This window comes from Camelina sativa, chromosome 18 (genome assembly GCF_000633955.1).
Source record: "Camelina sativa cultivar DH55 chromosome 18, Cs, whole genome shotgun sequence".
Classification (NCBI taxonomy): Eukaryota; Viridiplantae; Streptophyta; class Magnoliopsida; order Brassicales; family Brassicaceae; genus Camelina; species Camelina sativa.
Window position 1 is genome coordinate 19,767,112 of NC_025702.1, and position 14,646 is coordinate 19,781,757.

Below are 14,646 nucleotides of genomic sequence, written 5' to 3' on the forward strand. Positions count from 1 at the left end.
TTCATTAATTCTTTTTGTTTTTGGACCATGCATGCATTAATCACATTTACCGCTTAGTGATATCGATTGTGAGTTTTGTGACATAGTCATTGTCATACACCGTTACAAATGAAAACCACTCACTAACTATACCGCCGAAAGAGTCACTGTTTTCGTATTAGATTTGTGTCTATCTTCAATTTAGCTATCAGTCTTATCGGGTGATGTTGTTTTTTGATCTTTCATATCTTTTATTTTTGTTTTCTTTGCTCAACAAGTTCTTCATAACCTACACACCATTATATTATAAATGAAACTGTCACAAAATAAATTAAAAAGAGCAAAAAATGTCAGACAAGACGAAGTGGAGAGATGGTGCACATGGGATCCTGTTGAGGGAGTTAGAGAAACCAATAAAAAAAAAAACATTTGTTTCAGTCAGGAAGGTTTTATCTCCATGCGGCGATCCCACTGGATCTCAAGACGTGTCAGCCGTACACGTGTTAGATTTTGCACGAGATCTAGTTTGGTGAAGACGCAAAAGCTGTGGTAGGGGCCCAAGTAAAGCCCACAAGACTTTTGCGCTGTCGCTTTCAGACAAAGACATTGGTGGAGAGCCATGTGAGTAGGTCCCACTTTACATCGAACACGTCACTTTAAACGCCGTCGCGTCACCGTAGTTTTTTTACACGTCCACCTTTCGCAGTCTTCTTAAAAAAATTGTGTATATATTTTCACGGTAAAGGTTAATAATATATGCACGTGTATATAATCATTTACCGCCGTCAACAAAAAAAAAAGGTTGGTCAACAAAAAAAATTATTCAAAATCTTAGCTTGATTATAGAAAAGTTTGACAATAGAGGGAAAAAACAGTTTTGTGAAACTTTACAATATAGAAGATGTTGGCACAAAAGTAAAAGAGAGAGAAAGTTAAAAATATTGGGTAAGAAAGTAATCCATAGTATTTGTTTAAAAGCAGCTAAATTAATAAAACTCAACTGGGATTAAGTAATTTGGGAAGGAATTTCACTTAATAACAAATAATTGTAAAGTTGTTCAGGTCGACTTCCACTATCTATCATTCATCTTTTTAGCAACAAAATATACGCACTACAATCATTAAAAAAAAAAGAAAAACGTAACTAATTATGAATCGTAACTATGATTGGCTGTCTGATAATTAATAAATTAAGGTAATAAGCCGAGGGAATAATTGATCATTAGTTTACATTTGGGGTGACATGCTCCACTCTGTCTAAACAGCGATAATGTTGTAGTTTTAGGGCATATTTGCTCCTTTTTCTTCTTTCTTTCCCAATTTTCTCCCACTTTTGTTGTTCTTAGCTTATATTTGCTCTATACATCTTTTGATTTATCTGTTTTTGTTTGATTGAAGTTGGAGAATGCATGCATGCATAACTTTTGTATTAGTTAATTATAAATTGTACTTGTATACATGGTACTCTCTCTGTCTCATAAAAATTGATGTTTTGAGATATTTTTTTGTTTCACAAAGATTGATGTTTTACAAATTTCAAAAAATAATCATTGAAAATATTTAAAATTTTGAATTGTTATTAGTCTAAAATTAAATAATATCACTTTAGTCAAAAAAAAATATATTCTTAGTAATTATTATTTTCTTAAAATGTGTAAAAGTTTATAAACATCAATTTTTATAATAGAGATAGAGTATTAATTTATCATATTGTTGCTCTTACACTGAATTGGAACCTAGGCATCTCTATGGATGCGCGCGGCCAAAAGAGTAAAGTTACTAAAAGAAAGATCACCACTATACTGGTTATTATTTGGGAATTCATCTGCAAATTGTGATTATTAATATAATTATCCCTTTAATTATAGCTTTATAATTTGATACGATTTCACCCAAAAAAAAACCTTTGATACGCCATTGTCTTAATTAGCCTACGTAAACGTATATTTCTAACTCGATGGGATGCTTCTGTTTTGTGTCAATCAAAAACAAATATCATAGAAATGATAAAATATCAAATTTAAATATTGAAAGTGAGTTTTACTCTACTGTTTGTTTCATTTATGGGAATTCCAAGTTGTACTAGTCCAGTAAATCTATAATATATATAGTCTTTCTGAGTGATAATCATTTGTCATGACAATTTGAAGCAAATATATGATATATAACTCGTCTTTAATTTTTCCATTAACAAATAAAAGTCTTACTAAAACTAATACAAAAGTTATGGTTTTGGTACAGTGTTCATAATATTATATCTCTGGAATAAAATTAAAATAATAAGAGAGATTCTAATTTTTGGTCGAGAATTTTGTGTAATGCCAACTTGATGCTGCCCAAGTTCCCAACCATGCATGTGCACTTACACCCGTAGGATATATGCTGTTTCCATATTTTTATTTTAAAACATTTTAGTTTCGGGATATAAATTTAATATTAATCGGAGAGCTGAAAGCCTGGAATAACCGAGTACAGCGAGAAATATAATATTATTTTTAGGTTTGTTTTATCTTTCATAAAAAAGATCAGGATCAGATTCTTCATATATGTGAAATTGGAAATTGCAGTCAATTTTACCATCCGATTAATAATGTTGTTTACAATAAATTAATATAGTTAGTATAACGATCATATCTATCCAGAACGCGATTTCCAAATTCAAAACTTATTCGTTTAAGAACATCTTGTTCTTTGTTGACAGATTAGCAAATTATAAAAATTTAAAACCCAAAAAAAAAAAAAAAAAAANTTCTTTTATAAAAAAGATCATGATCAGATTCTTCATATCTGTGAAATTGGAAATTGCAGTCAATTTTACCATCTGATTAATTACGTTGTTTTTTACAATAAATTATTAATACAATTATTCTAACGATCATATCTATCAAGAATGCGATTTCCAAATTCAAAACTTATTCGTTTAAGAACATCTTGTTCTTTGTTTACAGATTAGCAAATTATAAAACATTAAAAACAAAAAAAAAAATGAAAATCCCATAACGGGACGTTGTAGAGATCCAGAAAGAAACAAGCTAGGCTTTTGTCATGTCACCACCAAGAGGGACCCAAGATTCATCCGTCAGCCAAAGTTGACCACTCTTTTTTTTTTTTTCAATCAAATCTCATATACTAAATTATTGAAGATGACTTTCTTCGAGATAGAACCAATTAGGTTCCGACGAGCTTACATGGGAAAAGCAGAAACTTCGTGCTCTTACACATTTTGCAAGTTTATCAGTACGGATATTATCCTCTCGAGGAATATATCTAATACTAAAGTTAACAAATCTATCTTTGAAATGAATAAAATTCTTCAATTCTGATGAGAAGGTCGGCCAATCTTCAATATTAAACGTCATTGTTAGAAGGTCTAAGCAATCCGTAGCAAAGAGAGCTTTATCTAAGTTCAAGGCTAGAAGGCACTCCATAGCCCAAACAAGGGTGTCTAACTCTGCATGTAAGAGGGATAGGCTTCTACGCGAACCTTTAAGCCCCATGTGCAAGAATCTAGCTCCAAAAGAAGCAATCCAGCCGTGTCCTCTCCTATCCACCTCTGCGTGCCAAGATCCATCTATAAAACATACAAGACAATCTTGTGGGATTTGGGTCTATATGCCCGCTTCTACTAACCTTGATGGTATGTCTCCATTATTTGCTCTTCTCCAAACTTCTTCTTCTTGGATGGCTTTCTCTAGAGTATCTTGCAGAGATTCAGATATATTTTCAAAAACTGTCTTGTTTCTTGCCTTCCAAATGTACCACATCATCCAAGGGAACGTCCTCAAGTTTTGATCACTTGCACCAAAGTCTCTACCACGCCCATATAGAAAATCGAGGTTGCTATAGAGAGTAGATGAAGGGAACACCATAGGATGTGAAAAGATTGTCGATAAGGCTCATACTTGATGAGCAGGGGGGCATTCAAATAACATATGATTTATAGTTTCCTCCTCCGCTCCACATCTAGGACAATCTTTAACTCTACCAATATGGCGATAATGTAGGCGTTGAAATGTAGCCAAGCACCCAGTCACACATTGCCACACGAAATGCTTAAGCTTTCGTGATGTTTTTAACTTCCATGCTTGCGCCTTGAGTATTGTAACACTTGGCTCCTAAAAAGGGAGGTCGCAAACAGGACGAGAGATAGCTCTCGCGGTTTCGTATCCAGACTTAACGGTATAATTCCCAGACTTTGTTAAGGTCCAAGAATAACCGTCCCTTAGAGGCAATTAAGCTCGGTTTGATTCCCAAAATAAGGGCAATTTCTTTCGGGGGGAAAAATTCCCGAAGACGCTCCAGTTTCCACTTTTTGTATTAAAATCGATCAAGGTGTTAACACATATCAAGGGATTTCTCTCAATATTTAATCCTTGTGGCGGCCGCGCAGGAGTATCTGGAATCCACGGTTCAGTCCAGATGCACGTATTGAACCCCAAAGTTATGGTCTTACGGATTCCATACGAGAGAACATGTTTTGCCGCCAACATGCTTCTCCAACCATATGAAGGTCGATTGGATACTTGTATCTCTAATGGGCTACAATATCGAAAGTATCTCCCTTTGAGAACTCGACTCAGGAGAGAATCTGGATATCTCAGCAATCTCCATAGTTGTTTTGCCAAGAGAGCAAGATTAAATTCTTCTAGTGTTCGGAAGCCTAGCCCACCTTCAGAAAGTTTAGTACACATCTTCTCCCATGGGATCTAGTGTAGTCCTCTACTATCTGCCCTATTGCTCCACCAAAAATCAGCAATCGCACTAGTTAGTTTTGAACATATAGCTTTTGGTAAAAGAAAACATGACATTACATATGTCGGAATTGCTTGTGCCACTGATTTTATCAGGACTTCTTTGCCTCCCTTGGATAGGGATTTTGAAGTTCATAAGTTCACCCTCTTATGAAGTATATCCCTTACGAATGCAAAGACTTGTGCTTTTGACCCATGAATCTTCTCAGGGAGACCAAAGTATGTTCCCATACCTCCTTCTTGTGATATTCCAACAATAGATTTGATCTCTTGTCGTACATGGGACGGGACCTCGGTTCCAAACATGATGGAAGATTTAGAGAAGTTTATTTCTTGTCCGGACGCCTCGCCATAAAAGCGGATTATATCGATAATTTCCTTGCATTGCGGAGGATCAACTTTATAGAAGAATAAACTATCATCTGCAAAGAGTAAGTGGGAAACCCGTGGGCTTGCATTCGAGATATGTAAACTCTGAATCTTCCCCTCTCTTTCGGCATTCCTAATCTGAGCGATTAAGGCATCTGTACAAAGAATAAATAGATATGGAGAGATCGGGTCCCCTTGACGAATCCCACGTGTTGGCCTAATCCGTCCCTTGGGCTCCCCATTGATCAAAATGCGGTAGGAGACGGAAGTGATGCATTGCATTATCCAACCCACCCATTTTTGATCAAATCCCATTTTTCCCATCAAAGCTCTTAGAAAATTCCATTCCACCATATCATAAGCTTTACTCATGTCCGTCTTAATTGCCATAAATTTCTTACGGTTTGCCCGGTTAGAACGAAGGGCGTGGAAGTTTTCTTGAGCAATGAGGATATTATCCGTGATTAATCTTCTTGACACAAAGGCAGATTGGGTTTCAGATATAAGATCTGGTAAAAACCTCTTGAGACGTAAGCTCAGAATTTTTGAGATCACCTTATAGCTCACGTTACACAAGCTAATAGGGCGAAATTTTGACATTTCCCTAGGTCGTTCTCCTTTCGGGATTAAACATATATTTGTCTCATTTAGCTTGCCATCAAAAATTCCGGAACTAAAGAAATTCCTCACCATCTTAGTGAGATCGCCTTTTATGGTTTCCCAAATTTTTTGGAAGAACAAAGTAGTCATCCCATCCGGTCCTGGAGCCTTTCCCGGATTCAGAGAGAACAAAGCTCGTTTGACCTCTTCTTCTGAGATTTCTTTAGTGAGATGCTCATTCATAGCAGGTGTAACCAATGTAGGTACATCCTTAATGGCCGATGTAGGGTCGCTCGCATTCGAGGATGAAAAGAGATTGCTAAAGTACTCCACCGCAACTTTTTCTATTCCTTCCTCTGTATCAACCCATACCCCTAGCTGATTGAGGATGCCCTTGATCTTATTCCTTGCTCTCCTTTGTTTTGTGGAAGCATGGAAAAATTTTGTATTTTTATCTCCTTCTACAAGCCAAAGTTCTCTGCTCTTTTGGTGCCAATATGCTTCCTTTTCCCTATAAGCTTCGCAAAGCCGCCATTTTAGGTTAAGGAGAGTTTCCGACGATGCTTGATCATTACCGTAGGTCTCATCAATCTTTTCTTTGAGATCTTTAATCAACTTTTCCGAGTTTGTTTGATTATTTTTCTTCCAAATGGAGATAGCTCGTTTGCAGTTTTGGATTTTTTTCATGATGGATCGTTCGACGGAAATGTCGTCACCTCCCCATCCTTCTAGCACCGCCTCTTTAAGACCTGGCTTATCAATCCACCTCTTGTCAAACATAAACCTTCTCAAAAACTATTTTGGACGTGTTAGAATTGATGCGAGAAGTAGACGATGGTCCGAACCCCACATCTTCATATACTCCACATTAGTGTGGGAAAAAATATTGTGCCGCTCTTCGTTTCCCATGGCTCTATCCAAGTGACATCGAATCTTACCATTTGACCGTTGACCAATCCATGAAAATTGATTTCCTTGGTAGGGGAAATCAATTAAACCACATGAATCAATCATAGCACGGAAAGGTAGAAATGAAGCTTCCAATATTTTTTTTCTTTCCTTTTCTCGTGATTCCCGGTTATTTTATTGAAATCACCAATAATAAGCCATAGATCTGATCGGGTCACTCCAATCCGCATTAACCTTTCCCACACATATTCACGATTTGCAGAATATGGCTTACTAATCCCATTCTTTCACGGTTTGCAGAATATGACCACTTCTCTTCTCACGTAAGCAGCACTAATCCCATTCTTTCACCCTTTCCATATGCCTCGGAGTTTATAACTATACGAAAACTCTTGACTCTGACTCTCGCGCTCGGCTTATCTAATTTGGCTGTTGATCCACCGGCTCGGCTCAAATTCTTTTTATGAATGGAGCTGGATAATTCAAGTAACATAATGTCATTGCTTACAAAGAAAAAAACTTACTAGTAAACCACATATCTACCCTAATCAATTGTTCTTTTTTCGAGTGGTCGTTTGTCGCTCGCTTTCTCCATGTGACAGTCTGATTTTAATGCAACAAGTTGGTCCATTTTTGACGAGTTGGATAACTAACCCACAAAAGGCGAAATAAATGCATAATATTCATAGAGTTTCTCGCTTGAATAATCTACATATATTGTAGTGTATATATGTATATTTGGTACCTTTTGTTTCGTGTGCCAAAAATCTTACGTACTTTTTATGATACCTTAAAAGAGTCGGTTGTTACTGTTTTAATGAACGATACTGGTATATATATATCTTACTTCGAAAGTCATCAACATGGGGTGGTGGCGCAGTTGGCTAGCGCGTAGGTCTCATAGCTATTGAGTAATCCTGAGGTCGAGAGTTCGAGCCTCTCTCACCCCAATATTTTATTTTATTAGCTCCATTGTCATATCTACTTGGGCTTTTGGGCCTCCCCAATAATCCAAAAGGGCTAACTTCGTCGCTGAAGAACTCCTAACTAATTTCCACGCCCATCAATCACCATCACACAATACGATATCATGAGTAGGATCTTATGTCAACACAATCTCATATTGTATGTAATTTATTTATCATATTATTACATAAATGTAGAAACAGCATTAGCGTGAGAAGTGAAGCTGCTTTTACTGGTGTTTAATAAAAGTATTGTTGGCATCGTCAAAAACCACGAGGTTCATAGAACATGTTTTAAATAAAGTATTTGAGTATGAAGGAAGGTTCATCGAATGAAAAGTGTTATTCCGGATTAGTTAGTTAATACAAACAAGCAAGAGGATCTACTTTGTAATCCGATCCAAGATAATAAAATCACTCACTCATTCCCACGATCATGAACCGTACAAACTTCTAGATTTTCTCCTCCTCAATAGTTTGCAATTTCCCATAAACTCTGGTCGTCCTTTTTGACTACACAACTCACGTGCGCACGAAATTGAAGCATACGGCGCACCCATTCTTCAAGAAATAAAAGAAAACTTACCCAAACCAAAAAAGTCACGTAGTAACAGTTTTTAATAAATTGAAGTTTAAGTGCGCACGAGTGGGTTTGTTTTTTTGGGTACGAACGCGGTTTACAACTTACAAGCGAGTCCGTGTCCGAGTCGACCGGCCAACGGTCACCGTCAGATGATACCGAACAAGTTGGTCCCATAACATGTTGAGTGTTTGTTTAACTCAAAACCGTCCATCGTTATCACATCCCCTTTTTTTTTCTTTTTTTTTTTTTTTTTTTTTTTTTTTTTTTTCTTTTTGCGTTTCTTTTGTTGACCCTATTAAATTTCCCGTCTTCATTGTGAAATTTGTATGAAAGTGTGAACGGGAATTGAGTTTTTATTAGTGTCACAGGCTGTGTGGACTGCTCTCTCTCACTTACATCACCCATTCTATGATATTCGTTGAGTAACTGTTCCAAAATCTACGGATGTTCCGGTTAGATTTTTTTTTATAAATTTAATTTGGGAAAATGTTTTCCTTAAAAAACGAAACAAATAAATGTAATTCAAAATATTTAAAATGAAAAATAAGAAATACGTGTCTAATTTAAAATCATTAATATTTTCTTTTATTAAATAAGAAATCAAAATAAAATTAAAAAGCAAAAAAATCCAAATACAATAAAGATACTAAATTATATTCCAAATTTTTAGTTGGATCTTGTCATAAATTTAGATGATACTACTAGTAAAGTAAACAATATAGTTTTTCTTTCCCAGTTATTTTCAATATTAATATAATAACCATTTTCTTAAGTTTGACCAAAAAGAAAACAATCATCTTCTAAAAATTGTGTTCTTTAATTTATCAAGAGCTGAAAAAACAAATCATTTAAAATTTTTAATCATATTATCGACGTAAAAATTTGAAAAAGACAGTCGTTTACACGTCAGAGAGGTTTCTTCTAAGAAAGCCCTGTCAACATAGCCAAACCTTATACCGACGTTGAAATCCACGTGGCAATATTTCACACGTAGGTACACACGTGCGTGTGCCTGTGTATATTTATAACCCACACACACATCATAGAGACGAAGCAGAAGAAGAAAATGGAATGCAGAAAACACAACCACCATGGCAGCAAAGGAGTTTGCCCAACTTGTTTACGAGATAAACTCTCTCGGTTACCTAACACGACGTCGTACTACATAGTTCACCGATCCGATGATCGATCTACTTCCTCCACAACCGTTTCGTCTTCTCCGTCGTCTCCGGCGGTGAAGGATCATCGGAGAGCTGGTTCGATGTCGATGTCTTTCGCTGTGAGGGAAGCGTTGAGTGGTAATCTGATCGAATCTTTAGGTGGAGGGTTGAAGAAAAGCAGATCTATGGCGCATGTTCCCAAAGATTATAGTACTGTTAGGGATTCGACGAAGAAGAAGACCAAGGAGAAGTTGAAATCTACGACGGTTAAGAAGACTGGGTTTTGGACTAAGTTGCTTCATCTCAAAGGTAAAGGCGGTGCTTCCGCCGACGTCGGTGGATTGGTTTCTTCACGTCAACGAGTTTATTAAATGACCCATTTTAGTCCCTTTTTTTTTTTTTCTACTGAAATTTTATTTTTGATGTGTACAGTTACAGATAAAAGAAAGTGAAATGGTGGAAAATTTTATGAAAGTGATTTCTGATAATACGTAGAAAAATAGAGATATATACATTCGTATTACACTGAAATTGACCAAAGATATATATACAAAGGTACGATGAACTTTCCTGTGAGTTGACCAACCAATCAGTGATTTTTTGATCATATCCTAAACTTGCGTGTTGTATATAAAAGTCATATTAGCAATTTGGCATGTCATCACAGCGGCCATGGATTTTAAAATCAACAAAACGTTCTAATATTTCTAAGGCGATTTGTTCATTATATATAAACCGATAAATGTACGTATATAATATAGTACGAGAAGTATATAATAGTACTACTATGTAACTAACAGTGAGCATACTACAACACAAAAATATGGCCCCTTCCGACTCTTGGATGTTCCGTTATGAGATTCGTAACATTCAAATTAGCTTTTCATCAGTTTCTTGTAAAGTTGTTCTATACTATGGGTGACCAAATCTGGTGCTTGCTTTGCTTCCTTTCCACTCAGCCTTTTTTGGTAAGTGCATAGTCTTTTCAAATTTTCATCACCATCTTCTTCATAGTCAAACTTCATCATCGTCATCGAGATAGTGCCCGTGTTCTACAGACCGGTTTTTCAGTCTCTGGAATATCTCATCTAGCGACTGTGGCACTGATGAAGTCACTACTCTGCTTGTGCTGGTTAGTGTTGTTGTTTCTGGTCCCTGTCTTAGTGGAAGAAACTTCTTGGTTGCTACATTTTCTTTAAAACTCTGGATTCCTTGTTTCATGTTTCGCCATGTGGACGCCAAACGAGACGATGGCTCTCCTGATCCTTCACCATTACTACTTGGACCTGAACTGTCTGTTTCCAGTAAGGACACTTTAGCCGAAGCCATGTTCTCTGGCTTTTTGATAGAAGATGGCGAGTGTTTGTTCTGTTGTTCTCTAATGGCTGCATATTTGTTTGTGATTGCTTCTCTGGCTGATCCGTATTTACGGGACATATCATCTTTCGATGAACTTCCTTTCACTGTGTCTATGTCATAGCTCGACGACATTTTCATTTCAACGGATGAATTTTCCTGCAAAAAACTTGCTCAGGCGTTGGAACAAAACATTATGAGCTCTGCTTTTATATGTTATCGGTTTACTACTTACAGAGAAATTGCTTCCTGGTTCAATGTCAACATCGTTGAAGTTCCTTGCTAATGGAAGAACATGCTCGCCGACTTTTTGTCCTTCTTCGAGCCATGTTCGTTCTAAGGATTGGAAAAGAAAGGAAAATGAATTAAAACACGAGTTATTATTAGTCAAATATCAATGCAGAAGAAGATCACTATGCTTTTTTTTTTACCTTTTTTAAGAATCATTACCCCCGAAGGATCAAACCCGTCTGTATCCTCGCTCTCTGTTTGAAATCTAAATCTTTTCCAGCTACCAAAGTAATTAAATATGCGATCAAAGAAATTGCTTGCAACTAGCAATGTGTAGATAACCATTATGAGCGGATATATTTCATTGAACCGTTGTCCAAAGACCGGGACAGCATCATCGATTCTACCCATTTTCTGCAGAATCAAATAAAAACATTGCAAAGAAGCACAGTTATGGCATGAATTTTAAAGACTTGTAAGACAATGAAATGCGCAAAGGGAGAGACGGAGAAAAATACCTTCTCAAATATAGTCTCGGAATGAAGTTGAATGAGATTAATAAAATTGTAAGATATTGGTGGCGCATATCGAGCAATCATCCTGAAGAGATACATATAAACCATTTATAAGCATGTAAAATTCTTATTCTAAAAAAAGGATCGTTAGATATTCACTTACGAGCAAATCATAAGTAGATTCACAGAACTTGTTTGTCGAGGAGTCAAGGAATAAATCATCAGCATCCCAATTTTAAAAAGTGAATAGTATGTACAGACGCACATATACACCAAAGGTACAAAAGCAAATGCCTGAAAGCAAAGTGATCGGGATTCAAGCAGAAGTTACAGGTCAGTTGAAACATTTGCTGATATATAAGGTAACAAGATATGACGCGCTCCATCAAAGCGAGAATTGAACCAAAATGTAAAGTACAATATACCTGCACTAGTAGTTCATCGGATTTGACAGAGCTAATAAGTATTGAGAAGAGGGACAAGTCCAGTTTACTAAGAAGGAGAGTTGCCTCTGCTAAAAGAATTGCAGCGGACATAATCCCCATAACTACTGCCAACACCATCTGAATTTGTTTCTTCAATATACACCTCCACATAAATTCTGCCAATAGTAATAATGTACATAAGTATTCTCATGCAATCGACAACTCTACTCAGGGATGATTTCATTCTTTCTATTGTGTTCTTGTCAAAGTGGGAACTTTCCACCTCAGTAACACGTTCAGTAGGTTACAGAGCAAATAAGTACAAAAGTATTGGAATAGTTTACCGAATGTGTCAAGAAAATTCCCCATATTTCCAGTTCGAGTAGATCTGAAGCTCGAAATGTATTTCCTGAAATACGGTTAAAAAAAGCTGCTTAAGGTGAAAGGTATCATAAACTTGTTTAAAATAAATGACGGAAGAGGTAATTCTATACTGTACGAGAGATGAAATGATCGAAAATCTGACCATCCAGTTGCATCACGGCGTTCATAATTCTTCATTGTGTCTTCAAGAACAAGGGCCTCGGTAACGTAAGTTAGATACTCACTGCAAACAGCCATAGTGAGACATTACTAGAGATTTCGAAATAAAACAGCTGCAACTTAGTCTATTAATGGAACAAGTTTCCTAACAAAGTATTATTAGAAAAGTTTCCTAACAAAGTATTATTAGAAGTTAAGACAGGGCCTCTAGAAAGTTCTCCATACCTTTTATATCTGTAATATTCATCCTTAGCATTTCGAAGGTGTCGCCTTAACGTTGCCATCGATTTCTCATCTGTGTCATAGTCCATATCATTTTCACCCAACTGACCACCTTGTGGCTTAAATGATGGGTCTTCCCTGAACTGTATAGAATATGATCAATAAAATTGGAGATGTTCTACTCACAATATAAAGATTATGGGAGGTAGAAGTTACCATTTTAGCCAGCATAGCATCTATAACATTCATGTATGGTCTCATAGGATCACGCTTGGACATTTGAGTTGAAGTCGCTTGAGCAACCTAGCAAGGCAATAGTTAGGGGGTGATAAACAGTCTAACAAGAAAACAATACATGTCATCATTTCTGGAGGGAGCAGTGTAAAGTTATTTGAATTGCTAAAACTCAGGGTACTTAATTACGTGAAGTAAATTTACTATAGATACAAAGTCCGCTAAATGGAATATCTCCTTAGATCTTATATTGCACCAATGAGGATGTCATGAACTATGATATTAGAAACGAAGTTCTTAGTTAAGTTTGAAGTAGAGCATATTTAAGCAGATGAGGACAAAAACTTATTTAACCCAGATAAAACTTACTACAATCGCATTTGAAAGTTCCTGATGGGCATTATCAAGTTTCACAGCAATTTTGGCAATTTTGTGAGAGAGAACTTTTTGGCGGGTGGTCCAGTCTGCATTCTTCCAAAGGGTCTTAGGTATTTCGCTCAAGCCAAAGCCAAGAAGAAATGCACCAGTCACCAGCCCAAAAGTATTTGAACATGCCATAGCATAACCCAAAATGCTTCCTGTCCTGTTAACATACAAGAACGCCTCAGTCAAATAGTCCAGGAACGAATGTAACTTTCACACTAGAAAAAAAGATAGGGCACCAGATATTCTAAACCCATATATCATCTATTGCTAGACGATGAGAAATTGAGTTGCAACACTAATGAATGTTAATGACAAAAGCATGAGATACAAATCCGATATATAAGTATATTCAACCATGAAGGAAAATTTTACCAGTTCCTGTGCATCATGATGAGAAGGATAAGACCGAGAAGACCAATGAATCCCAGAACTAGATAGAAAACTAAGTTGACATGTACGCTAGTCTTCAATCTCTCTGACACTGTAAAGTCTCCAGCATCTTCAAAACCCTGAATAAGGGGCACCACAGCCCTGTTTAGAGGTAACATAGTTCAATATAAATGTAAATAGATTGTTAGGGGTGCATTTCAATTACTGGCAACCAAAACAAATTTACACCTAAAAGATCACAACCATACAGATAAAAGTTATTTGACATACATGGGACACATCCTGTCATGTTAACTAAGGTATATTTTTTCAAACATAATCTGGTTTTACCACCTTATACTGGATCTGATCAGAAGAAGGACACATTGTACTGTAAATATCGGGGAAGACATGTGTCAAAGAAAAGGCACTGAAAAGTTCAAGCAGTTCATACCAGGTGAGTAGAAACGTACTCCAGTATGACCAACTCCATAAGAAGGAAATGGCGCCATTTTCAGGATGATCAGGTTGCAGAGATAGTGTCTGCAGAACAGAAGAAGACGAATGAAGCAACCATATATAAAATGATTCCCTAATCTCCTAGTGCGCCTATTTTGGTTCAAATCCAAATCAAACATGGCAACCCGAAATCTAGCTATCATTGTTTCATATCTTGCAGTAAACGACGAAGCTTACTACTATCCCTGAATATAACTTTGTTAACTCCCCAAATCAGCTAAAGACTTCAAGCCTAAAAACCTTCAGTGAGTCTTTCAAACTCTTACAACATTAACTACCAATTTCAAATTAAGTCTTACATATAACTAACTATAAGCCGTATTCAGAAGCCACATTCTTCAGCTAAATCTTAATCCTACGTATGAATGATCTTACGAAACTTTAAGGCAAACCACACGATTCAATTCCAAATCAAGCAAAATAAGTCCACGTAAAGACCAATTCGATCAGAATCGCGCAGTAGTCCGAAATTGAAAACGAAACTTGGGGG

General features: G+C 36.4%; 2 protein-coding genes and 1 non-coding gene across 3 annotated transcripts in view; 2 read left to right on the forward strand and 1 right to left on the reverse strand.

Annotated features, from left to right (window-relative positions):
* TRNAM-CAU lies at positions 7,474-7,558 on the forward strand. Its single transcript is given in 2 exon segments — positions 7,474-7,511; positions 7,523-7,558. It is a non-coding gene; the product is annotated as a tRNA-Met (tRNA).
* LOC104762729 lies at positions 9,085-9,804 on the forward strand. Its single transcript, XM_010486081.2, has one exon. It carries the CDS (start codon positions 9,223-9,225, stop codon positions 9,685-9,687), a length of 465 nt encoding a protein of 154 aa, XP_010484383.1. The 5' UTR covers positions 9,085-9,222; the 3' UTR covers positions 9,688-9,804.
* The window catches only part of LOC104762728 (LMBR1 domain-containing protein 2 homolog A-like), a 5,381-nt gene continuing 440 nt past the window's right edge, over positions 9,706-14,646 (reverse strand). Inside the window, exons 2-14 of the mRNA XM_010486080.2 lie at positions 14,092-14,234; positions 13,641-13,799; positions 13,212-13,425; positions 12,825-12,911; positions 12,612-12,751; positions 12,370-12,450; positions 12,188-12,252; positions 11,844-12,019; positions 11,582-11,712; positions 11,422-11,503; positions 11,104-11,317; positions 10,908-11,008; positions 9,706-10,831 (exon numbers count right to left, since the gene is read on the reverse strand). Of these exons, the coding sequence (XP_010484382.1) occupies positions 10,331-10,831; positions 10,908-11,008; positions 11,104-11,317; positions 11,422-11,503; positions 11,582-11,712; positions 11,844-12,019; positions 12,188-12,252; positions 12,370-12,450; positions 12,612-12,751; positions 12,825-12,911; positions 13,212-13,425; positions 13,641-13,799; positions 14,092-14,234 (2,094 nt within the window). The 3' untranslated portion in view covers positions 9,706-10,330. The remainder of the gene's footprint in view (positions 10,832-10,907; positions 11,009-11,103; positions 11,318-11,421; positions 11,504-11,581; positions 11,713-11,843; positions 12,020-12,187; positions 12,253-12,369; positions 12,451-12,611; positions 12,752-12,824; positions 12,912-13,211; positions 13,426-13,640; positions 13,800-14,091; positions 14,235-14,646) is intronic.

Excerpts from the sequence above, each read along its gene's own strand:
- LOC104762729 (XM_010486081.2), top strand. The coding sequence starts at position 9,223 with ATGGAATGCAGAAAACACAACCACCATGGCAGCAAAGGAGTTTGCCCA.